Below are 25164 nucleotides of genomic sequence, written 5' to 3' on the forward strand. Positions count from 1 at the left end.
GAGTTCGCTGGGAAAGAAAGCACAGAACTCTGGGAAATTTAGTTTGAGAAGGTGAGGAGCCCTATGGTGGAGAATGCAAAAGGCCCTGCAGTCAACTCCATTTCCCAGAATACTGCTCACATCAGAAAGTCCCAACCAGAATAGAGGAGAGATTTGTCACTCTGTCGCAGCAGCCAGCCAGAGTTCGAATGAATGGTTGAATCTGCAAAGAGGAGGACTGATGGATACTTGAATACAAGTAAGTAAATCAGTGATGTGAGCCACCGGTGGTGCAGTGGGTTAAACCGCTGAGCTGCTGAACTTGTTGACCAAAAGGTCACAGGTTCGAATCCAGGGAGCGGCATGAGCTCCCACTCTTTGCCCCAGCTTCTGCCGACCTAGCAGTTCGAAAACATGCAAATGTGATTAGATCAATAGGTACTGCTCCGGTGGAAGGTAACAGCATTCCATGCAGTAATGCCAGCCACATGACTTTGGCGGTGTCTATGGACAACGCTGGCTCTTTGGCTTAGAAATGGAGATGAGCACCAACCCCCAGAGTCGGACATGACTGGACTTAATATCAGGGGAATACCTTTACCTTTACTAAATCAGTGCTTAATATACTTCCCCTCAATAGGGGAAGTATATTAATTAGTTTAGAGGCTGGGAGGCCATTTGTCAGGAGAGTTTTGATGGTGCCCTTCTGCCTGGGAGTTGGACTAGATGGCCCTTGTGGGTCCCCTCCAACTCTAGAATTCTATGAAAATGTAGAATTGGTTAATATTGGTTTCTATTGGGGTGTGTGTGTGTATATGTATGTATGTATATGTATGTATGTATATGTATATGTATATATGTATATATATATATATATATATATATATACAGTATATATATGAGAGAGACATTCAATGAGATAACTGTGGCTTTTAAAAAAATGTTTTAATCAAAACTTTAAAAAATTCTCTAAAATCAATAGATGTACGAATAGTTCTGAAAATTGGGGGGAATGATCCCCTGTTATCTTGTGTGATTATATAGAAAATTCAAGGACGTAGTTCTTGTAGATTTTTTTATGTTTAAAAAAACTTTCAAAATTCCCCAAAAATCCATGGATACGTGAAACATTCTGAAATTTGATGGGTGAACAGTGGTCAATGTGTTCTACCATCGCAGCAAGTTTCACCCCAAGAGCTGTAAAAATGAGGGCGAAAGGAGCCCTGGAAGTGTCCCCACCAGCACAATTCCTCGAACGAAAAAGAAATGAAATTTCCTTACTCTTGTTAGGTAAAGGTAAAGGTTTTCCCCTGACATTAAGTCCAGTTGTGTCTGACTCTGGGGTGTGGTGCTCACCTCCATCTCTAAGCTGAAGAGCCGGCATTGTCCATAGACACCTCCAAGGTCATGTGGCAGGTATGACTGCATGGAGCGCCGTTACCTTCCCGCTGGAGCGGTACCTATTGATCTACTCACATTTGCAGAAGATGGGGCTGACAGCGGAAGCTCGCACCGCTCCCCGGATTCGAACCTGCAACCTTTTGGTCAACAAGCTCAGTGCTTTAACCCACTGCGCCACAGGGGATCATGTTACTCTTGTTATAGTAACAGAATTTTCATGAACATTACTTTAGAAACACTTTACATACGAAACGCCAGTGCCCCCTAATTCTGTCATGACTTTTGAACGTTTTTTTCCCAATTGCACATATCCGGGTTGGGGAGAAAATGATGGAGAGGGGACTCTTTAAATATCTGAAGAGCAAAAAAGTGCAAGTTGATGTTCCAGGAGGATCGACTTCGACTGAACGTTGGAAGAAACTTCTTGAGTGGTTCAACATGAAGCCAATAACCCAGAGAAGGTCTTTTTTTCAGGGCATTTCCCAAAAGAGATTGAGTTGGAAGAGACCACAAGAGCCATCCAGTCTGACCCTTTGTGGTCAGGCAGGAAACGCACAGTGAAATGACCCTTTGTATTGTCAAATAATAATAATAATAATAATAATAATAATAATTATTATTATTATTATTATTATAACACTTTATTTGTACCCCGCTACCATCTCCCCAACGGACTCGGTGCGGCTTACATGAGGCCGGGCCCAAACACAACAATACAAGCAATAATAACAACAATGCAAGCAATTAAAAACACATAGACAATAAAAACAACATTATCAATAAGACAACATATAATTAAAAACAGTGGGAAGGCCAAATGTTAGGTTAAAATTGGAAATAATGCTGGGACATGAACGGAACGTGATGCTGGTGTTTGTGGAAGGGTATACGAGCAGACCTAAAGAAATGTAAAATGCTTTGGAGGACAAAGTGCTATGGGATCATTATTCTGGGAGGGCACACTGGAACAGCCACGTCTTCAAGTTCCTCCTGAAGACTGCCAAAGTTGGGGTCTGTCTGATGTCTTTAGGGAGTGAGTTCCAGAGTCGAGGGGCCACCACCGAAAAGGCCCTCTCTCTCGTCCCCACCAATCGCGCCTGCGATGCTGGTGGGATCGAGAGCAGGGCCTCCCCGGATGATCGAAGGGATCGTGTGGGTTCATATACAGAGATGCGGTCACGCAGGTAGGTGGGGCCCAAACCATTCAGGGCTTTGTAGGTGAGAACCTGCACCTTGAATTGGGTCCGGTAGATGAATGGCAGCCAGTGGAGCTCCTTGAACAGGAGGGATGAACTCTCCCTGTAAGGAGCCCCAGTTAACAACCTGGCTGCCGCCCGTTGGGTCACCTGAAATTTCCGGGCCATTTTCAAGGGCAGCCCCACGTAGAGTGCATTGCAGTAATCCAGTCTAGAGGTGACTAAGGCGTGGACCACCTTGGCCAGATCCGCCTTCCCGAGGTACGGTCGCAATTGGCGCACGAGTCTCAGTTGTGCAAAGGCCCTCCCGGCCACCACTGACGCCTGAGCCTCAAACGTAAGTGAAGAATCCAGGAGGAGCCCCAAACTGCGGACCTGTGACTTCAGGGGAAGTGCAACCCTGTCTAGCACAGGTTGCCACCCTATACCCCGGTCTGGTTTACGATCGACCAGGAGGACCTCTGTCTTGTCGGGATTAATCTTCAGCTTGTTCGTCCTCACCCAGACAGCCACAGCGGTCAGGCACTCATCTAGCACTCGAGTGGCTTCCTTGGAGTCAGGTGGAAAAGAGTAGTAGAGTTGTGTGTCATCTGCATAGAGGGCTTTCAAAGGCTTTCATGGCTGGAATCACTGGGTTGTTGTAGGTTTTTCGGGCTGTATGGCCATGTCCTAGAAGCATTCTATCCTCATGCTTAGGAGAAAATGCTTCTAGGACATGGCCATACAGCCCGAAAAACTACAACAACCCAAATCACCTCTTTGCTTGAAAGCCTCCAAGGAAGGAGCTTTCACTGGACTCCTGAGGCAAGTATCAGGGGATTTTTCTGAATGTTCAGAGGATGAGGGGGATGATGGGTTTCAAAGTGAGGAGTCTGTGAGTATTCAGCAGGAATTGCAGGCAGACGAGACTGATGTATTGGATTCTTCAGCTCGTTCCCAGGCAACAGGGGAAAATGAAAGTACCAGTTCCCTTGCGAAAAGGCCTTGGGAAGACGAGGAGTTTTCAAGGGAGAATAGATTAGACCTGAGAATGCAGGGTGTGAAAAGCCAGCAAACTAGATATTCTCAGAGGATTTGAAATAAGACCTTGAAGTTAAGATGTGTGAGGCACGATGTCATAGGTGTCTTGGAGGGCTTAAATTAAGTGTTTTGCTTTCAGGCCTCTCAGAGGAGACAATGCTGCTATAGGGGATCAGTCCATGATTCTGGTTTGTGATTCCTGATCATGATTCCTGTTTCACGTTCCTGATTATGCCTATGTATCTTTGTAGAATTTACCTTGGAGAAGTTCCTGTTTTCATGTTCATGGATAATACACCTTTGGATTCAATCTGTGATTTTAGATTCCTTGGCTTTGTGTTTTAACCTGGCATTTTTGGATTACTGCTACGGAAATCTGGCTTCTTTTATGCATTGCATTTTATATCTTTACTGACACTTCTGGATTTGCCGTCTTGGTACTTTCTTTGCACTGCAGTGAATTGTTGAATCTGCTGACCTAAAGGTAGGCAGTTCAAAGACGCGGGCTGGGGTGAGCTCCTACTGTTAGCCCTAGCTCCTGCCAACCTAGCAGTTTGAAAACATGCAAATGTGAGTAGATCAATAGGTACCATTTTGGCAGGAAGGTAATAAAGGCCCATGCAGACAACGCGACCAGGAGGTGTTTATGGAAAACAGGCTCATCGGCTAGGAAATGGAACAAGAGCACCTCCCCATGGTCAGAGTTGAGCACCGCCTCCAGAAAGCGCTGCAATGAATTGTTGAATCTGCTGACCTAAAGGTAGGCAGTTCAGCGAGGTGGGCTGGGGTGAGCTCTTACTGTTAGCCCTAGCCAGAGGCGGCCCTAGGTAATTTTCAACGGTAAGCAAACAGTATTTTGGCGCCCCCCCCCCCTCCCCAAACCAATCATTGATATATATTTTCTGTTCGTCATGGGAGTTCTGTGTGCCATATTTGGTTCAATTCCATCATTGGTGGAGTTCAGAATGCTCTTTGATTTTAAGTTAACTATACATCCCAGTAACTAAAACTTGCATATGTCAAGGTCTATTTTCCCGCAAGAGCGCCTCAAGAGCGCCCCTGGGCAAAATCAACTATACTGCGAATGCTTACTTTGCGTAATGGATTGAGCCGCCCCTGGCCCTAGCTCCTGCCAACCTAGCAGTTTGAAAACATGCAAATATGAGTAGATCAATAGGTACCACTTTGGCAGGAAGGTAATAAAGGTCCATGCAGACAATGTGACCAGGAGGCATTTACGGAAAACAGGCTCATCAGCTAGGAAATGGAACAAGAGCACCTCCCCATGGTCAGAGTTGAGCACCACCTCCAGAAAGCCAGAGATGAAAGGGGAAGCCTTTACCTTAATTCTGTTTATTTGTATCTCACTGTTATTCCACTGTATTAAAGGTATTGAATGTTTGCCTATCTGTGTATGTTGTAATCCGCTCTGAGTCCCCTCGGGGAGATAGAGCAGAATATAAATAAAGTATTATTATTATTTTAATGACACAAAAGCACAGTATGTCACAGTGAACGAGATCTATATGCTGTATTTCGTATCACAAAATCACAAGTTGAACACTTCCCAAGCGTCTAGGATTGTGTGATGTATTTTCGAATGATGCGTGCAGATCCAAGTAAGGTGGCCTTTTGCAGCTGACAGATCATGATTTTGTCGATGTTTATTGTTTCCAAATGCCAGCTGAGATCTTTTGGAATGTTTATTAGATAATAATAATAATAATACACATTATTATTATTATTATTATTATTATCTAATAAACATTATTTAATTGGCTTACAGGGCTCTTGTGTGTGTTGGGTGAAAGGGTGTTCCAGTGCTAGAGTGTAACAGAGAGTTCCACTGTTGAACAGCTCTCCTTACTGTCTGGGGAAGTCTTACACAATGCTATGGACATCCACCCACACTTCTCTCCCAACCACTAGATGCTTCCAATGGCCCCACTTACATTCATCGAGGGCCACGCTGATGGGGCCAGGTTCTTCAGGGAAGAGCGCATGGATGGGGACCTCCAGCAGCAGAAGCAGAATGGGAAGCAGGCAAGCGGGGTTCATGGTCTTCATATGGAGCACCCGTCAGACCTGAGAGGGTTCAAGGTGAGAGAGGAATGTAAGGCCATAGGTTCGAAACATATTGCGTTACATATCAAGTCACTAAATAACAGGGCTGTGCAGAGCTTCAGAATGCAGAGATTCGTATGATTTGTCAATACGAAATCTCCGAATTACTAATCGGAATGAGACCCTCCTCTGAAGCATTACGAAATGGAACAGAAGCCTTCGAAACGTTTTAGAGAGAGATTAATAAAGATGTGCTGTTTCAAAGCATTTCAAGCTGTAGTCGAAAAGAATTCACCCTTGCAAAATGGAATGTATTACCTTCAGCCTTATTAGAGGGGAGGTATAACAATGTGCCCTATGATGCATGCTTATGAACTTGTGGTGTTGGCTCAGAGGATAGATATGTAGATGGATGGATGGATGGATGGATGGATAGATAGATAGATAGTAGATAGATAGATAGATAGATAGATAGATAGGTAGATAGATAGATAGACAGTCAGATAGACAGGGAGAGAAGGAGGAAAGAAGGAAGGATGGAAAGATAGAAGGGAAGGACGGGAGGGGGTGAGGGAGGGAGGGAGAAAAAGGGAGAGGGGGCAAAAAGAGAGAAGGGAGGAAAGGTAAAAGGAAGGGAGGGAGGGAGAGAAGGGCAGACGGAAGGGAAAGATAAAGGAAGGAAGGGAAGGATAAAGGAAAGAAGGACAAAAGGGAAGGGAGGGAGGGAGGGGGGAAAAGGGAGAGGGGGCGAAAAGAGAAAAGGGAGGAAAAGTAAAAGGGAAGGAAGGAGGGAAGGAAGGAAGGAAGGAAGGAAGGAAGGAAGGAAGGAAGGAAGGGAGAAAGGGAGGGAGGGAGGAAGAAAGGGAGGAAGAAAGGTAAGAAGAAAGGGAGGAAGAGAAGGATGGACGGAAGGGAAAGATGACGGAAGGAAGAGAAGGATAAAGGAAAGAAGGACAAAAGGGGAGGGAGGGAGGGAGCGAGGGAGGGAGGGAGGGAGAAAAAGAGAGGGGGAGAAAAGAGAGAAGGAAGGAAAGGTAAAAGAGAAGGAAGGAATGGAATGATGAAGGGAGGGAGGGAGAGAATGATAAGGGAAAGAGAGAAGGAAGAAAGGAAGGGAGGAAAGAAAGAAGGAAGGAAAGAAGGAAAGAAGGAAAAAAGGAAAGAAGGAAAGAGAAAGAGGTAGAGACAGAGGAAAGAGAGGAGGAAGGAAAGACAAGAGGGAGGGAGGGAGGGAGGGAGGGAAGGAAGGAAGGAGAAAGAGGGAGAGAGGGAGGAAAGTGTGTTACATATCAAGTCACTAAATCAAGTGAGAAGGAAGAAAGGGTGGATGGGAAGGATGGAGAGTGGGTGAGAGAAAGAGGGAGGGAAGGAAGGGAGGGAAGGAGGAAGGAAAGAGAGAAGGAAGGACAGGATGACGAGAGAGAGGAAGGCCTGAGAAAAGAACCCAAAAGACCTCATCCGGCTCCCAGGCCTGGTTTTGCCCATGTCTGATATATAGTAACCCCACAATTTTCACATCCGTGGACCTTTGAGTTGCCTGTACACCTACAGTGATGTTATGGTTTTCATAGGGTTTTTGGAGGCAACAAAGGCGGTTTTGGTAGTCGCTTCCTCTGAAACAGCATCCACAGGATCTGGGGTGTGTTGCCAATCTCCCATCCAAATAGTCACCAGGACCGACCCTGCATAGCTTTCACGGTTAGATAGGATCTTGTGGCCTCCTATCCGAGACAGTGTAGGCATTGTATTAAGCCACCGTATAAGCCATATTAAGTCCCTGCCTATGCCAAATTAAGCCACTGTGTGTTGATCTACTGCCTAATCCAAATGCAGCCGGTGTATAATCCACATGGCGTCACGGCATAAATCATATTAAACCACTGCACACTTGTATTAAGCCCCCGGATAAGTACAATTAAGTCATTGAAGCTCGCATGGCGTACTGGTGTGAGTGTGGGACTATGGCTCTGGAGACGGGTTCAAATCTCTACTTGGCCAGGCAAACCCACTGGGGTGCCCACTTCCACAGGCAGGCTTCCACTTCCATAAACGGCTTTGATCCCCACCTATGAGGAGCTACCACAGGCCCTCCCTCCAATGACATTGCGGGTTATAGTGAGTGCCATGAACATGTCCAAGAGCCGTGCCAATGTCTTCCACAAACAACACACTGCCCACCACCCAAGTGAAAGTTTTCCTACGAGGACCATTTCATCCTAGATTTTATGTGTTTCCTCCACCCCAGGCATCCCAGTGTTTTTTACTCTCTCCATTGGTGTGGGATTTGCATGACCCCGCCCACTGGCTCTTCCTTAATCTTTTCCTATTCATTTCAATTTTGTCTGCACAACAAACAGGGCAGAACTAATCAGCAACTAAACATGCTGGAGGAGTTTGTGGGATTGATTCCTCATAATGGAAGTTGTAGTTCACCCTGCATCAAGTCAGAGCACTGTGATTCCCAGTGGCAATGGACCTGAACCACATTTGGCACACAGAATCCCCAGAACCAAAGAAAAATACTGGAGAGGTTTGGAAGAAATTCACCATGATTTATAGCCATTGTAGGTACTGGGATTTATAGTTCACCTGCAATCAAGGAGCACTCTGGACCCCACCAATGATGGCTCTGGACCTAACCTGGCACACAGAAGCCCCATGACCAACAAAAAATGCAGGAGGGCTTTGGGGAAAATTCACCTTGATTTATCAGAATTATAGTTCACCTACAATGCAAACAATGGTCGATCTGGACCAAATTTGAATACTGGTAGGTTTTGGGGAGTATTGACCTTGACATTTGCCGGTTGTATGTTCTGGGATTTATAGTTCACCTGCAAGCAAAGAACCCTCTGCACCCCATTAATGATGGACCTGGACCATACTTTACACACGGAACCCCCATGACCAGCTGAATGTACTGGAGGGGTTTGATGGGAGTGACCCACCATGGTGGGAGTTGTAATTCATTCTGCAGCCAGAGAGCACGCTGAACCCCATCAATGATGCATCTAGAGCAAACTTGCCCAACATGACAAACTTTAACTATTGATGGAGTTTCAGGGGGGTTAATTTGGCATGATGTGTCAGAGTTCACCCACAACCTTATGCATTTTGTAAAATAAAAATGATTGCAGTTGAACTATAAATCCCAGTACCTACAATGGCTATAAATCAAGGAGAATTCCCCCTAAACCTCTCCAGTATTTTTCTATGGTCATGGGGGTTCCGTGTGCCAAATGTGGTCCAGGTACATTGTCCATGGGGATCGCTGACTTGATGCAGGGTGAACTACAATTTCCATCATGTAGAATCAATCCCTCAAACTCCTGCAGCATGTTTCGTTGCTGATTAATTCTGCTCTGTTTGTTGTGCAGACGGAGTTGAAAAGAGTTGTTGTTGTTGTTTATTCGTTCAGTCACTTCCGACTCTTCGTGACTTCATGGACCAGCCCAAAAGAGTAGGAAAGGGTTAAGGGAGAGGCAGTGGATGGGATCGTGCAAATTCCACACCAATGACTTCTAATAACCCAGGCAACGCCAGGTACCCAAGCTAATAATAATAATAATAATAATAATAATAATAATAATACTTTATTTATACCCACCACAATCTCCCAAAAAGGACTTGGGGCAGCTTGCAGAAGCACACGCAAGTGCCATAAATACATAATGGTGTATTTTAATATTTTGATAAAAAAAATTAATGTTTATGTATTGTATGTGAATTTGTGTTTATGTATTGTATGTGAATGCCGTGTATATGCTGTGCTCCGCCCTGAGTCCCCTTCGGGATGAGAAGGGCGGAATATAAATGTTTAAAATAAATAAATAAATAAATAAATAAAATACAGGTAAAATCACGTCAACATAATAGACAATGACAATATCAGTTCACATATAAACAGCACATTACGAAATTTTTTTAAAAAAAACCACAATCCCAATAAAAATCAATAAAACATATTACTAATTGGCATTAAAATGAGTAGGACAACATCTCAGCCACAGCCCAAATTTGACTATTAAAGTGCCAGTGTCAATACTGTGTTGTTTGGTCCTTAGATTAGCAGACGTCTTAATCATTTCCAAAAGCCTGCCTGAAGAGCCATGTTTTCAGCTCCTTGCGGAAACATTGTAGTGTGGGGGCAAACCTAATATCCCTGGGGAGGGCGTTCCAAAGCCGAGGTGAGGGGGCTCTCTTTGTCCCCAGTAACAACACTTGAGACAGAGGCGGGATTGACAGAAGGGCCTCCCTAGCACATCTTAGAACCTGCTCCGGTTCATAGGGGAAGATGCGGTCACAAAGATAGGCAGGACCAGAACCATAGGGTAATGACTTGCACTGTGAAATGGGACTGCAAACTTGTCGGCATCCAGCGGAGCTGCTTTAATAGGGGCATAATGTGTTCCCTATAGCTAGCCCCAGTTAGTAATCTAGCTGCCAATCTTTGCACCAACTGCAGCTTCCAAGCCATCTTCAAAAGCAGCCCCACGTAGAGTGCATTACAGTAGTCCATTCTGGATGTAACTAAGGTGTGAACCACCATGGCCAAGTCAGGCTTTTCGGGATATGGTCACAGCTGGCACAAAAGTTAATTGTGTGAAGGCCGTCCCATCCACCGCCGACACCTGAGCTTCAAGAGTCAGCACTGAATCCAGGAAACCCCCAGACCCGTCTCCTCAGTGGGAGTGTAACCCCGTCGAGCACAGGTTTCCACCCTAGAACTTGATCAGGCTCACGACTGACCAGGAGGACCTCTGTCTTGTCTGGATTAAATTTCAGATTGTTAGCCCTTATCCAGTCCATCACGGCTGGAGGCACCAGTCTAGGATCTGGGGAGCTTCCTTGGAAAGAGGTGGAAAAGAATCATAGAGTTGGAAGAGACCTCATGGGCCATCCAGTCCAATTCCCTTCCTAGAAGCAGGAAAATCACATTCAAAGTACCCCTGACAGATGGCCATCCAGCCTCTGATTAAAAGCCTCTGAAGAAGGAGCTTCCACCACACTCCAGGGCAGAGAAAGAGTTCCACTCTTTCACAGTCAGGAAGTTCTTCCTCATGTTCAGGTGGCATCTCCTTCCTTTCCTGTAGTCATTGTTCCATTGCGTCCTAGTCTTCAGGGCAGCAGAAAACAAGCTTGCTCCCTCCTCCCTATAACTTCTCCTCACATATTTATACACAGCCATCATGTCTCCTCTTAGCTTTCTCTTCTGCAGGCTAAACATGCCCAGCTCTTTAAGCCGCTCCTCATAGGGCTTGTTCTCCAGACCCTTGATTCTTTGAGTCGCCCTCCTCTGGACACATTCCAGCTTGTCAACATCTCCCTTCAATTGCAGTGCCCAGAATTGGACACAGTGTGATTGTAGGTGTGGTCTGACCAAGGCAGAATAGAAGAGAGGGGTAGCACGCCTTCCCTGGATCTAGACACTAAACTCTTATTGATGCATACCAAAATCCCATTGGCTATTTTAGCTACCACATGACATTGTTGGCTCGTGTTTAAGTTGTTGTCCACGATGACTCCAAGATCTTTTTCACACATACTGCTATCGAGTTGGCACCCAACGCCAAAACTCTGGATGACCTCACCCGGTGGTTTCATGTAAATGTTGAAGAGCATGGGGGAAAGAATAGAATTGCAGGCTATAGTGAGCGCCATGAACATGTCCAAGAGTCCTGCCAATGTCCTCCACAAACATCACACTGCCCACCACCCAAGTGAAGGCTTTCATACGGGGACAATGTCATCCTAGATGTTCTGTGTTTCCTCCAACATAGTCATCCCACTCTGAGCAAGTGTCCCCCAGCATCACCAACTGGAAGCGGTCCTTCAGGAAGGAGGAGACAACGCAATGCAACGCCCCCAAGACCCATTTTAGAGAGCCGGCCCAGAAGGATACCATGGTTGATGGCATTGAAAGCCGCTGAGAGATCCAAGAGAACCAGCAGGGACATGCTCCCCTTGTCTAGCTCTCTGCGGAGGTCATCCACCAAGGCGACCAAAGTTGTCTCCATTCCATGACCAGGCCTAAAGCCAGACTGTGAAGGATCTAAATAATCGGTTTCATCCAAGAATCCCTGGAGGTGAGAAGCCATTTTCTAGAACCTTGCTCAGAAAACGGAGACTTGAAATGGGCCGGTAGTTATTTAATCCTGAGGAGACCAGGGACGACTTCTTTAGAAGTCTCAGCCACAAAAAACCTTGTGTTCAGGTCCCTCATAAGACAACTTGAAGGTGCGCAACATGAACCCAAACAACCCACAATAGCAACAATACGAGGCCACTGCATTGCACAAGCCGCACTCTTTATTCTTACAGGCAATCTGACATTCCACCCCCATTCTGGCTTGGCTTCCATACTGTATAATTAATGCAGCTTGACCCCACTTTCAGTCTCGCAACTCACTGGAGAAATCTGGATGGACACGAGGAAAGGTATTTCATCAAGCCCGGCGTAATCCATTTAGGGAATTTCACCGCAGCATGTGGCACAAAGCGGCTGGCAGGCAAACATTGCTCGTAAAAGCAGATTGGCGAGGGGCAAACGGACACAATTGAATTGGCGTTTGCATATTTTTGGACAGCGGAGGCCCAGGTGAGCTCCAATGCTTTCAAGGCATAAAGTCCCATTTGGAATGGGGAGAATTCTGATACGCAGTCATAGAATCATAGAATCAAAGAGTTGGAAGAGACCTCATGGGCCATCCAGTCCAACCCCCTGCCAAGAAGCAGGAATATTGCATTCAAATCACCCCTGACAGATGGCCATCCAGCCTCTGCTTAAAAGCTTCCAAAGAAGGAGCCTCCACCACACTCCGGGGCAGAGAGTTCCACTGCTGAACGGCTCTCACAGTCAGTCATTCCCGCAGCGTGTCTCCTGCAACATCACTTGAGAATCCCACGATATATACAACACAGTAATATATAGAAATAAAAACAATGTGATGTAATAATACTAATATATGATATATAATATCAATAATGTTGTAATATAATATATTAGATATACTATAACTTATGATATAGTACAGTATATTATCTATATAAATAAAAATGTAATGTTCGTTTGTGGTATTCACAGAACTCAAAAACCACTGGGAGAATTGACACCAAATTTGGACACAAGACACCTAACAACCCAATGTATGTCCTTCACAAAAAAAATGATTTCGTCATTTGGAAGTTGTAGTTGCTGGGATTTATAGTTCACCTACAATCAAAGAGCATTCTGAACTACACCAACAATGGAATTGAACCAAATTTGGCACACAGTTCTCCCATGACCAACAGAAAATACTGGAAGGGTTTGCTGGGCAGTGCCCTTTGGTTTTGGAGTGGTAGTTCACCTACATCCAGAGATCACTGTGGACTCAAACAATGATGGATCTGGACCAAACTCTACACGAATACTCAATATGCTCAAATGTGAACACTGGTGGAGTTTGGGGAAAATAGAATCTTGATCTTTGGGACTTGTGGTTGCTGGGATTTATAGTTCACCTACAATCAAAGAGCATTCTGAAACCCACCAACGATAGAATTGGGGCAAACTTCCCACACAGAATCCCCATGACCAACAGAAAATACTTAAGCCCACCCAGTCCAACTCCCTTCACCAGGGCAAGGAAACGTTATCAAAGCCCTCCTGACAAAGAGCGATCCAGCCACAGATATAGATATAGATAGGATTCACACATAGATATAGTATCATAGATTTGAAAGGACGTCTAAAGAAGGACAATTATATGTTGCATGTTCCAAAGTAGGCAAACAGACAATCTCTACATCAACACTGACAAAGAAACAGCAAAAAATACTGTTTGTTCACAAAGCATAAATAAGTTTGGTCCAGATCCATCATTGTTTGAGTCCACAGTGCTCTCTGGATGTAGGTGAACTACAACTCCCACACTCAAGATCAATGCCCACCAGTGTTTTCTGTTGGTTGTGGGAGTCCTGTGTGCCAAGATTGGTTCAATTCCATCATTGATGGAGTCCAGAGTGCTCTTTGATTGCAGGTGAACTATAAATCACAGCAACTGCAACTCCCTAATGACAGAATCAATTTTTTAAAGTGATGGTCACTCCTTGAGTTAGTAGGTGTCTTGTGTCCAAATTTTGTGTCAATTCGTCCAGTGGTTTCTGAGTTCTGTTAATCCTACAAACGAACATTACATTTTTATTTATATAGATAATGCTGCTGATAATAATATATAATGATTATACTGTTTTATTACTATATATTTGTATATTTGAAGTTGTCATGTTTTTGATTGTGAGTCTCTGTATGGAGAGATAAAGCGAGGTATAAATAAGGCATTTGCTTGAACCCATGTCAGAGAAGCAATGAATCCGGTCCGGGTTTTGGCTGGCTTTGGAGATGCTCTCCAAGGTACCAGATACCTTTCAGCATGCATTTCAGGACCCTGGAGAGCTCCTGTGAAAAACCTGGAGTGGAAAGTGGAGCAGATTGCGAGGTCCCCTGTGGCAGGGAATCTCACCTACATCTCCCAGAATGCAGTGCTCAGCATCTGAAAGACCCAATGAGGGCTGCAATAGCCAGCTGTTTAGAGTCAGTCTAATAATAAATAAAAATATTGAATCTGCAAAGAAGACTAAAGTAAGGCAGTAATAGTATAAATCTGTGCTAAGTTGTGTGTCATAAAGACAGACAGACACACAAGGGAATTGCTGCTGTCGCTTTTTAAAGGGGACAAATGTTTTTAAAAATCCCCCAAAATCAGTAGATGTGTCAATCTTTCTGAAACTTCTGGGGATTGATGCCCTGTTTATTTTGTGCATTGCATATACAATTCAAGTAGATCGCTTTTGTAGTTGTTTTTCCAAAAATGTTGTTTAAAAAATTCACCAAAAATCCCCAGATAAGTGAAACGTCCTGAAATTGGGTGGGCTAAGACTGGTCAATGTGTTCTACCACTGTAGCAAGTTTCACCCCAATAGCTGTAAAAATGAGGGAGCCGAGAGCCCCTGAAGTTTCCCCAATTATAGTAATGTATTTATTTTTCGTATCAGAAGCGAACCGAGGTTACAGTATTTTAAAAAGAACACAGAGTTTTAAAACTTGGCACAATACTAAATGTCCTTTGACCAGAAGCTGGCCACTTGGAGTGCTTCTGGTGTCACTGCGAGAAGGTCCTCCATTGTGCATGTGGAAGGGCTCAGGTTGCATTATAGTAGGTGGTCTGTGGTTGGCTCTTCTCCGCACTCGCATGTCATGGACTCCACTTTGTAGCTCCATTTCCTAAGGTTGGCTCTACATCTCGTGGTGCCAGAGCGCAGTCTGTTCAGCACCTTCCAAGTCACCCAGTCTTCTGTGTGCCTAGGAGAGAGTTTCTCATCCGGTATCAACCACGGATTGAGGTTACAGGTTTTAAGCTGCCACTTTTGGACTCTCGCTTGCTGAAGTGTTCCTGCAAGTATCTCTGTTGATCTTAGAAGTAGCACCGGGATTGTGGCACAGCTGGCTGAGTGTCAGCTGCATTAAGATCACTCTGACCAAAAGATCGTGAGTTCGAAGCCAGCCCGGGTTGGAGTGGGTTTCCAACCAATTGTGTAGCCCGTTGTCGACCTTTGCAACCTGAAAGACAGTTGCATCTGTAAAGTAGGAAAATAAGGTACCACCTTAAAGTGTGGGGAGGCTAAATTAACTGATTTATGAGGCCATAAAGACTTCAGCAAAAGCATGCGGGAATGCGGAAGCACTTCATCAGTGTCGCAGATGGACGATGAAAGCGGCAGCTCCCCTGGTGACCAGAAAAAAGTTAAATAGCCTCTGTCTGTCTGTATATGTTGTATGTCAAAATTGGCATTGAATGTTTGCCATATATGTATACACTGTAATCCGCCCTGAGTCCCCTGCGGGGTGAGAAGGGCAGAATATAAAAGCTGCAAATAAATAAATAGAAAACTATTTCTTGATTTAAGCCGTTGGCATGCTGGCTGATAGCCAAGCAGAGGATGGGCTGGAGATGTCACTGCCTTGGCGCTTTCATTATTGGCTACTACTTCCCGGTGGATGTCAAGTGGTGCAATAGCGGCTAAGCATTGTAATTTCTCCAGTGGTGTAGGGCATAGATATCCTGTGATAATGTGGCATGTCTCATTAAGAGCCACGTCCACTGTTTTAATGTGGTGAGATGTATTCCACACTGGGCATGCATGTTGTTGACTCCACTTTGTAGCCCCATTTCTTAAGGTTGGCTCTGCATCTTGTGGTGCCAAAGCGCAGTCTGTTCAGTGACTTCCAAGTCGCCCAGCCTTCTGTGTGCTCAGGAGGGAGTCTTTTATAATTCATCTGGTATCAGCCACTGATTGAGGTTGCGGGTTTTAAGCTGCCACTTTTGGACTCTCGCTTGCTGATGTGTTCCTGTAAGTATCTCTGTTGATCTTAGAAAACTATTTCTTGATTTGAAGCGTTGACGTGCTGGCTGATATTCAAGCGGAGGATGGGCTGGAGATGTCACTGCCTTGGTGCTTTCATTATTGGTTACTACTGCCCGGCGGATGTAAGGTGGTGCAATACTGGCTAAACAGTTTAATTTCTCCAGTGGTGTAGGGCGTAGACATCCTGTGATAATGTGGCCTGTCTCATTAAGTGCCATGTCCACTGTTTTAACGTGGTGAGATGTATTCCATGCTGGGGAGCAGAGTAGCAAAGCTCAAGGACAGATGTCTTCACTGTGTCTGGTTGTGAACCGCAGGTTGTGTCAGTCAGCTTTCGTATGATATTGTATGAAATTGTTTCTAGCACCCACTTTTTGCTTGGTATTCAAGCAGTAAGTCAGAGTACAGTCCAGGGTAACTCCCACGTATTTTGGTGTGCTGCAGTGCTCCAGTGGGATTCCTTCCCAGGTAATCCTCAGAGCTTGAGAAGCTTGTCTGTTCTTAAGGTGAAAAGCACATGTCTGCATTTTAGATGGATTAGGAATCAGCTGGTTTTCACTGAAATAGGCAGTTAAAGCACCTACACCTTCGGAGAGCTTCTGTTCAACCATTTCAAAGCTCCCTGCTTGGGTGGTGATGGCACGATCGACAGCATAGATGAAATTCTCTGTCCCTTCTGGCAGTGGCTGATAATTCATGTAAATGTTAAACATTGATGGAGCAAGTATGCTCCCCTGAGGCAGGCCGTTCTTCTGTTTTCTGCTTTTCTGGCCCTGGAACTCAACAAAAAAGCTCCTCTTTTGTAGCAGACTTCCTATGAAGTGGGTGAGGTGGTAGTCCTTTGTGATATTGTAAGTTTTTCTAAGGAGAAGGTGATGATTTGCAATGTCATAAGCTGCTGACAGGTCTATGAAGACAGCTCCTGTAATCTGCTGCCTTTATTATAGCAATGATGCACAATTACTATAATGAAGTAGTAATGAAATTTTGTTACTCTTGTTATAGTAACAAAATTTTCAGTAAGGATACTTTAGAAACACTTTAGAAATGAAATGTCAGCACCCCCTAGTTTCATAATGACTTTTGAACTATTTTCTTAATGGGCTGCACATCCCTAATAAGTAGTGCTGATTAGGGTCAAACTGCATTGATTGGACCATCAGACAATCTGGAATGGATTCATTGCCCGCCCGGAATGGAGTTTATCCCGTTGCTGTCGAAAAGCATGACTCCCGCGTTTCCAAAGCTGATTTGTATGGGCAAAAATTTCCCATTAATAAAATGGGAAAATGGGTGGCCCAAAGTCCTCGTTTTCCCCTTCCTCTCCACCGAAAGAATGCCGAAATGTCTCTTTGCCTTGGCAAAGCTCTGCTGCGATGATTGTGCTGACAGCTGGCAAAAGGGAAGAGAGCGCGAGGACAAAGCCTACCAAGCCGTCTGGTTTGGAAATGAGCATCTTTCTCTGCCTGTCTTCCTACCTAGTTTCCTTCCTTCTTTCCTCCCTTTTTCTTTACAAAGGATGCCAGAGGGTGGGTGGCCATCTGTCGGGAGGGCTTGGATGGTGTCTTCCCGAATGGCTGCACGAGGTTGGACTCAAAGGCCTCTAGGTTTCCCTTCCAACTCTAGGTTTCTTAAGGAAGACACTCAGAAAACAGGGGAAATCCAGACAGGAAACAATCAGGGCTGGCTTCCAACAAAGGATTCCCCCAGGCAGGGGGAACACCTCCCAACAAAGGATTTCCCCCAGGCAGGAAACAGCTAGATTTTGAAGCTGCAAGGCTATTCAATGCTAAATAAGGTGGCCAATGGCAACATTCACACTTGCTTCCAAGAGACAAGAGTTCTTTCTCCCCCAACTGACATTATTCCACAGTTATGTATATAAACCCATTTGCCTAGTTTCCCACAGACCTCACAACCCCTGAGGATGCTTGCCATAGATGGGGGCAAAATGTCAGGAGAGAATGCTTCTGGAACATGGCCAGACAGCCCAGGAAACTCGCAGCAACCCAGTGTTTCTGGCCACGAAAGCCTTTGACAATACACTATTGTAAACACATATTTAAAGCTATAAGGCATTGTTGTTGTTGCTATTATTATTATGTCCAATTATTCAATGACAGATATCTTAATTATAATATATGATAGGGCAAAGTACATAAGAGCCAACCAGGATCAATGTATTGTACAGGGTATTGTATTAGTGAGGTCTATCTGGATAATAACTCTCAAGTAACAAGAAATGAGGTTTACCTGGCATCTATCCATAGATGCTGCTGAACCGAGTCTATAATGTTTGGATAATTATTATCCCTGAATCTTGCTGGAAAGAGTCCGTCCCGAGGATAAAGGCAATACGAGCCATTGCCCTTGCAAACGACACAAGGGCAGTCCCCCCCCCCCCCGCCCCCCAAAGGAAATACAATAGAAAGACTCTGGAGGGAAGAAGATCGGCTAAGAGTCGCCTGGGGAGGAGATCTCCAGCTTTTAATTAATGCAATTAAACTGTTAATGGCTCTTCAGGAAGAGCTGAAAGCTTCCCAGCCAAGTCCAGGGGGAGAAGATCCCATCCGAAAGTGCATACATGCAAGTGCAAATGTCACAGGGTTTGGGGGTAAATCAACGCCCCCATGAATGAAATATGTTCATTTTTCAGAGCCTGGAAGGCCAAGAAATCACAATAGCGCAACTACAACATTACGACACAATAGTGGAATAAGGTTGAAAATGCCCAGCGACACAATAGCAGCACAATGTCACAATAACACAGTAACAATACAAGGGAAAAGAGCGCAATAGCACAACAATGCAATAGGAACGTGATAGTGTAATACCACAATGCCATAACAACACAATAGTGAAATATGAATGCAATGACACAATAGCAATACAATAGGGGGAAAGAATGACTAGCACAACAATCACAATAGCACAACTACAACATTATGATGCAATCGCGGAATAAGGATGCAATTGAGCAATGGCACAATAGCAACACAATGTTGCAATAACACCGTAACAATGCAACAGGGGTAAGAGCGCAATAGCACAACAATCCAATAACACAATAGGAACGCAATAGTGTATTACCACAATGCTGTAACAGTGCAATAGTGAAATATGAATGCAAGTTTGCAATTATGCAATAGCAATGCAATGGGAGGGAAACAAAATAGCTATTACACATTAAGAACACCATAGTTTAATACCACAATGCTGTAACAACACAATAGTGCAAGAACAATGCAATTACACAATGAAGCAACAGCGATGCAAGAGGGGAAAAGAATCCAATAGGACAACAATGCAATTACACAATAAGAATGCGATAGTGTAATGCCACAACGCCGTAACAACACATTAGTACAATAAGAATACAATTCTGCAAACGCAATACCAATGCTATGGGGGAAAGATCGCAATAGCACAACAATGCAATAACACAATAAGAACGCGATAGTGTAATACCACAACATCATAACATCACAATACTGAAATAAGAATGCAATTACGCAATTATGCAATAGCAATGCAATAGGGGAAAGAATGCAATATCACAACAATGCAACAATACAATAAGAACGTGAATAAGAACAAAGGCATACCAATGCAATTGCGCAATAAGACTGTAATGTTGTAGTTGCGCAATAACACAATAAGAATGCAATAGTGGGATAATACAACAGTGCAACAATGCAATAACATAACATCACAATAAGAGTTCTTTTATTATTATTTTATGATTATTCTTATCTTTCATTCTTCTTTATTATTTTTAGTATTGTTATTCTATTATTATTTTAAGATTATCTCTTATACCTACAGCATTATTATTCTAATACTATTATTAGATTTTGTTCTTATAGCATTACATTATGATTATTATTTGAAACACAACAAGATTAGTCCACAGCAGACAAGATCAATCTGTTGGCTGTTGTATTGGATCACACGTCGGACACTTCCCAAGTGTCTAGGACTGTGTGATGTATCGGCAAATAATGCATGCAGATCCCAGTAAGGTGGCCTTCTGCAGCTGGCAGATTATAATCATGTCAGTGCTGATTGTGTTTAAGTGCAGGCCAATGTCTTTAGGCACTGCACCCAGTGTGCCAATCACCACTGGGACCACCTTTACTGGCTGAGTCTTTGCAATGGGGGAATAATAATAATTATAATAATAATTATTATTATCTGGATAAATCTTGCCATGGGCGTCAGCAACTCGAAGGTACTCAATGACAACAAGAAGAGGGTTGGACTAGATGGCCTTTGTGGTTTCCATTCATTAATAACATCCGATGATTGCCTAGAATCATTGAGTTGGAAGAGGCTTTTCCTTTGGGAGCACCTAGTTTGACCTCCAATGTTCTCGTTGCATTTTAAGCACAGCTCAAAAACTAGAAAGAAAAGAGTCAATGCATGCCGATCAGGATCCATTTGCAGAACTGCGGAATGGGTTAAAAATAGATGCTTCTCGTTTCCCCTTCTTCCCCCACTTCCTTATGCCTTGATCTTTCCTTCTTTCTGGAGATATTTCATGGAATTGCCTTTCTTATCTGCTTTAAACCCTCCCTCTTCTTCTCGCTCTGCGGCGGAGGGGTCCCAAGGGGGCTCGATCGGCTCTTAATAAGAAGGGATTCGATTTGCTGTTGTCAAAACAGAGATGAGATGAAGCCTTCGCGCAGAATGATCCCTGGCGCTTCGGGTGGTTTGCGGCAAACGGCTTAAAGGCCGAGCCGATCTTGCTTTGCAGGAGGAAATGTCCCGATTTGCCACCCCTTCTCCATCTGCATTGTCAACAATACTAATACTAATGGTTTTAGTTTTTGCTCCCTCCTCAACCCAGATCCCTCTCCCATCAGATGGTGGTTTCTAGGCCACCCTCCTCATCTGCTGGATGCTTCTAGGCCACCCTCCCATCACATGGCGGTCTCTAGGCCACCCTCCAATCAGTTGGCAGTCTCTAGGCCATCCTCCCATCAGATGGCAGTCTCTTGGCTACCCTCTCATCAGATACCAGTCTCTAGGCTATCCTCTCATCAGATAGAGGTTTCTACGCCACCCACCAATCAGATGGCAGTTTCTAGGCCACCCTCCCATCAGATGGCAGTTTCTAGGCTACCCTCTGTTCAAATGGAGGTTTCTAGGCCACCCTCCCATCAGATGGCAGTCTGTAGGCTACCCGCCCATCAGATAGCAGTCTCTAGGCCACCCTAGAAACAATGAGTGTGGGAATCAAAAATTCCACAAAGCTAGAATATCAGAAAGATAAGCTAGCCGAGTTCATCACAGCCTTGATGTAAGTGTGGATGTTCTGTTGCCATCAGATGGAGATTTATAGGCCACCCTCCAATCAGATGGCAGTTTCTAATCCACCCTCTGATCAGAAGGTATTCTCTAGACTACCCTCCAAAGAGATGGCAGTTTCTAAGTCACCCACCAATCAGGTGGTGGTCTCTAGGCCACTCTCCAATCAGATAGCTGTTTCGAAGCCACACTCCTCGTCTGATGGCTGTTTCTAAGCCACCCTCCAATCAGAGAGCAGTTTCTAGACTACACTCATTTGATGGCAGTTTCTAGGCCACACTCTTCCTTTGATGGCAGTTTCTAGGTCGCATTCCCATCAGACGGCAGTCTCTAGGCTACCCTCCCACCGGATGATGGTTTCTTGGTCACATTCCTCATCTGTTGGAAGTTTCTAAGCCACCCTCCCATCAGATGGCAGTTTCTAGGCCACACTCTTCCTTTGATGGCAGTTTCTAGGTCGCATTCCCATCAGATGGCAGTCTCTAGGTTACCCTCCCACCAAATGATGGTTTCTTGGTCACACTCCTCATCTGTTGGAAGTTTCTAAGCCACCCTCCCATCAGATGGCAATCTCTGGGCCACCCTCCCATCGGATGGTGGTTTCTAGGGCATCCACTTCATCTAATGCTGGTTTCTAAGCCACCCTCCCATCAGATGGAAGTCTCTAGGCCACCCTACACATCAGATGTTGGTTTCTAGACCCTCCCCCTGGCCTGTTTCTCACTCACCTTGAGGCCTTTACATCCAGGTTAATCCTCTACCACGCACTTGGCTTGGAAATAGTCATAGAATCATAGAATCAAAGTGTTGGAAGAGACCTCATGGGCCATCCAGTCCAACCCACTGCCAAGAAGCAGGAATATTGCATTCAAATCACCCCTGACAGATGGCCATCCGTCAGTCCATGTAAAAAAGGATGGAGGAGACTTAGCAGACCCCAAGCAAGAACCCCAATGTGATGAAGAAGCGATTCTAGGATGCCTCAATACGAAATTAGTGCCTACTGTTCCTTGATGGTTTTCATTCTCTGGGGTTTTTTAAGCAGAGGCTGGAGAGCTTTAATTGAGTCTTCCTTCCTGGAAGAAGGGGGGTTGGACTAGATGGCCTTTGGGGTCCCTTCCAAGTCTGACAGTTCTCTGAATGGCTCTCTTACGGCCTCCACCCGCTGCCCCTTTGCCCTCCACCATTTCCCCTGCTAAAAGACATCCGAATCCTTTGTGCGCCTGTCCTTTCCTTGCACTTGCCTCTTCTTGCAATCGCTTTTTGAAGAGCCCATAAATCACAAGAGGCCTTTAAGGGGAAAGAGATTGATTTCCTTCGGCTTCTTTCCCTTTTCTCCCCTTCCTCTTCTCCCACTCCAACTCCCACAAAACACTCAGTTGCAAGCCTTCAAGTCATTTTCCGACATATGGGGTGAGATTTACAAATATTCTGCAAACTTCTGCAAATATTCACATCCCTTGTTCATACTTAAATTTAATATATTTAATATAGTATTAGTTATTTAATTATATTTAATATATTTATTATAGAGGTTTGAATCCGGGGAGCGGCGTAAACTTCTGCTGTCAGCTTCTGCCAACCTAACAGTTCGAAAACATGCAAATGTGAGTAGATCAATAGGTACCGCTCTGGCGGGAAGGTAACGGCGCTCCATGCAGTCATGCCGGCCACATGACCTTGGAGGTGTCTACAGACAACGCTGGCTCTTCGGCTTCGAAATGGAGATGAGAACCACACCCCAGAGTCGGGTACGACTGAACTTTATGTCAGGGGAAAACCTTTACCTTTACCTTTACCTATACATATTTAATATATTTAATATAGTATTATTAATTATTATATTTAATATAGTATTAGTTATTTAATTATATTTAATATATTTATTATAGAGATTCGAATCCGGGGAGCGGCATGAGCTTCTGCTGTCAGCCCCAGCTTCTGCCAACCTAGCAGTTCGAAAACATGCAAATGTGAGTAGATCAATAGGTACCGCTCTGGCGGGAAGGTAACGGCGCTCCATGCAGTCATGCCGGCCACATGACCTTGGAGGTGTCTACGGACAACGCTGGCTCTTCGGCTTAGAAATGGAGATGAGCACCACACCCCAGAGTCGGACACGACTGGACTTCATGTCCGGGAAAACCTTTACCTTTACCTATACATATTTAATATATTTAATATAATATTATTAATTATTATTAATTATTATATTTAATATAGTATTACTATTTTACAATCCTATTATATATTATATTATTATATAGTATATTGTATATTCTATAGTATTACTAATTATATTTAATATAGTATTACTATTTTACAATATTATTATATATTATATTGTATTATTATATAGTATATTGTATATTCTATAGTATCATTAATTATATTTAATATAGTATTACTATATTACAATATTATTATATATTATATTGTATTATTGTGTGTGTGTCCATGTCTGGAGCGACTTGAAAAACTATTATATTGCATTATAATATTATTAGCAATATATGAATATACAATATATTATATTATACTATAAGCATGGAACAATCTGAGTATGATATATTATCATATTGTACTATAGTACAATATTATTAGTCATATTACATGTAATATATCATATACAATTATTATATTATTCTATATTATCGTTTTGAGTCCCCTAGGGGTGAGAAAAGCGGTATATAAATGCTGTAAATAATAATAATAATAATAATAATAATAATAATAATAATATATTGTACTATATTAGTATACCACAATATATAGAATACTCTACAAGTATATTATAGCATTAGTATTGTATAATATATTGTACAATATCTTAAGTTGTAGTATATATAATATATATGATATAACGACATTATTAATGTAATATATTATATTATTAGCATGGAACAATGTTAGTATGATATATTATCATATTGTACTGTAGCACAATATTATTAGTCATATTACATGTAATATATCATATACAATTATTATATTATTCTATATTATCGCTTTGAGTCCCCTAGGGGTGAGAAAAGCGGTATATAAATGCTGTAAATAATAATAATAATAATAATAATAATAATAATAATAATATATTATACTATATTAGTATACCACAATATATAGAATATTATAGTATTAATATTATATATAATAATATATTATATATATTATTATATATTATATTATAATATATAATATATATTATATAATAATATATATTATATAATATATATTATATATTATATAACTATAATATATAATATATATTATTATATATATAATATATAATATATAATAATATATATTATATATTATAGTATTAGTATTATATATTGTACTATATCTTAAGTTGTAGTATATATAATATATATTATATTACGACATTATTCATGTTATATATAATATCTTAGTATCATTACGTTACAATGTTATCCTTTCTATACCAGTATATTATATTGTACATATAGAGAGGCTCTCAAGTGATGTTACAGGAGACACGTTATATTACGACATTATTAATATTATATATAATATATTAGTATTATTACATTACAATGTTATTATTATGTTCTCCCCTTCCCAAAGGAATGAATGCTGAATAGGATAAGAAAATCCAACCCAAATGACCTGCCACTTGTTCAACTCGGTCATTTGTTTCCCGACAAATGGAGAGTTGGAATCAATGGGCCTCATTCATTTCGAAGCAACGGCTTTCGTCTCCAAACGTTTCGCTCCTATCGGACCGGGAAGCGGCCAGAGGGATCTGCGTTGTGGTGGCGAAAAC

The 25164-nt window shown here is 43.0% G+C and overlaps 1 protein-coding gene across 5 annotated transcripts in view; it reads right to left on the bottom strand.

The window, feature by feature from the left end:
• SEMA6B (semaphorin 6B) overlaps positions 1-25164 on the bottom strand; it is a 108805-nt gene that overhangs the window by 38773 nt on the left and 44868 nt on the right. For all 5 annotated transcript variants that reach the window (XM_060784936.2, XM_060784937.2, XM_067473488.1 and 2 more), the window contains exon 2: positions 5549-5681. In XM_060784936.2, coding sequence (XP_060640919.2) covers positions 5549-5663 — 115 coding nt within the window. In that variant the 5' untranslated portion in view covers positions 5664-5681. The remainder of the gene's footprint in view (positions 1-5548; positions 5682-25164) is intronic.

The sequence above is a fragment of the Anolis sagrei genome, chromosome X (genome assembly GCF_037176765.1).
Source record: "Anolis sagrei isolate rAnoSag1 chromosome X, rAnoSag1.mat, whole genome shotgun sequence".
Taxonomy (NCBI): Eukaryota; Metazoa; Chordata; class Lepidosauria; order Squamata; family Dactyloidae; genus Anolis; species Anolis sagrei.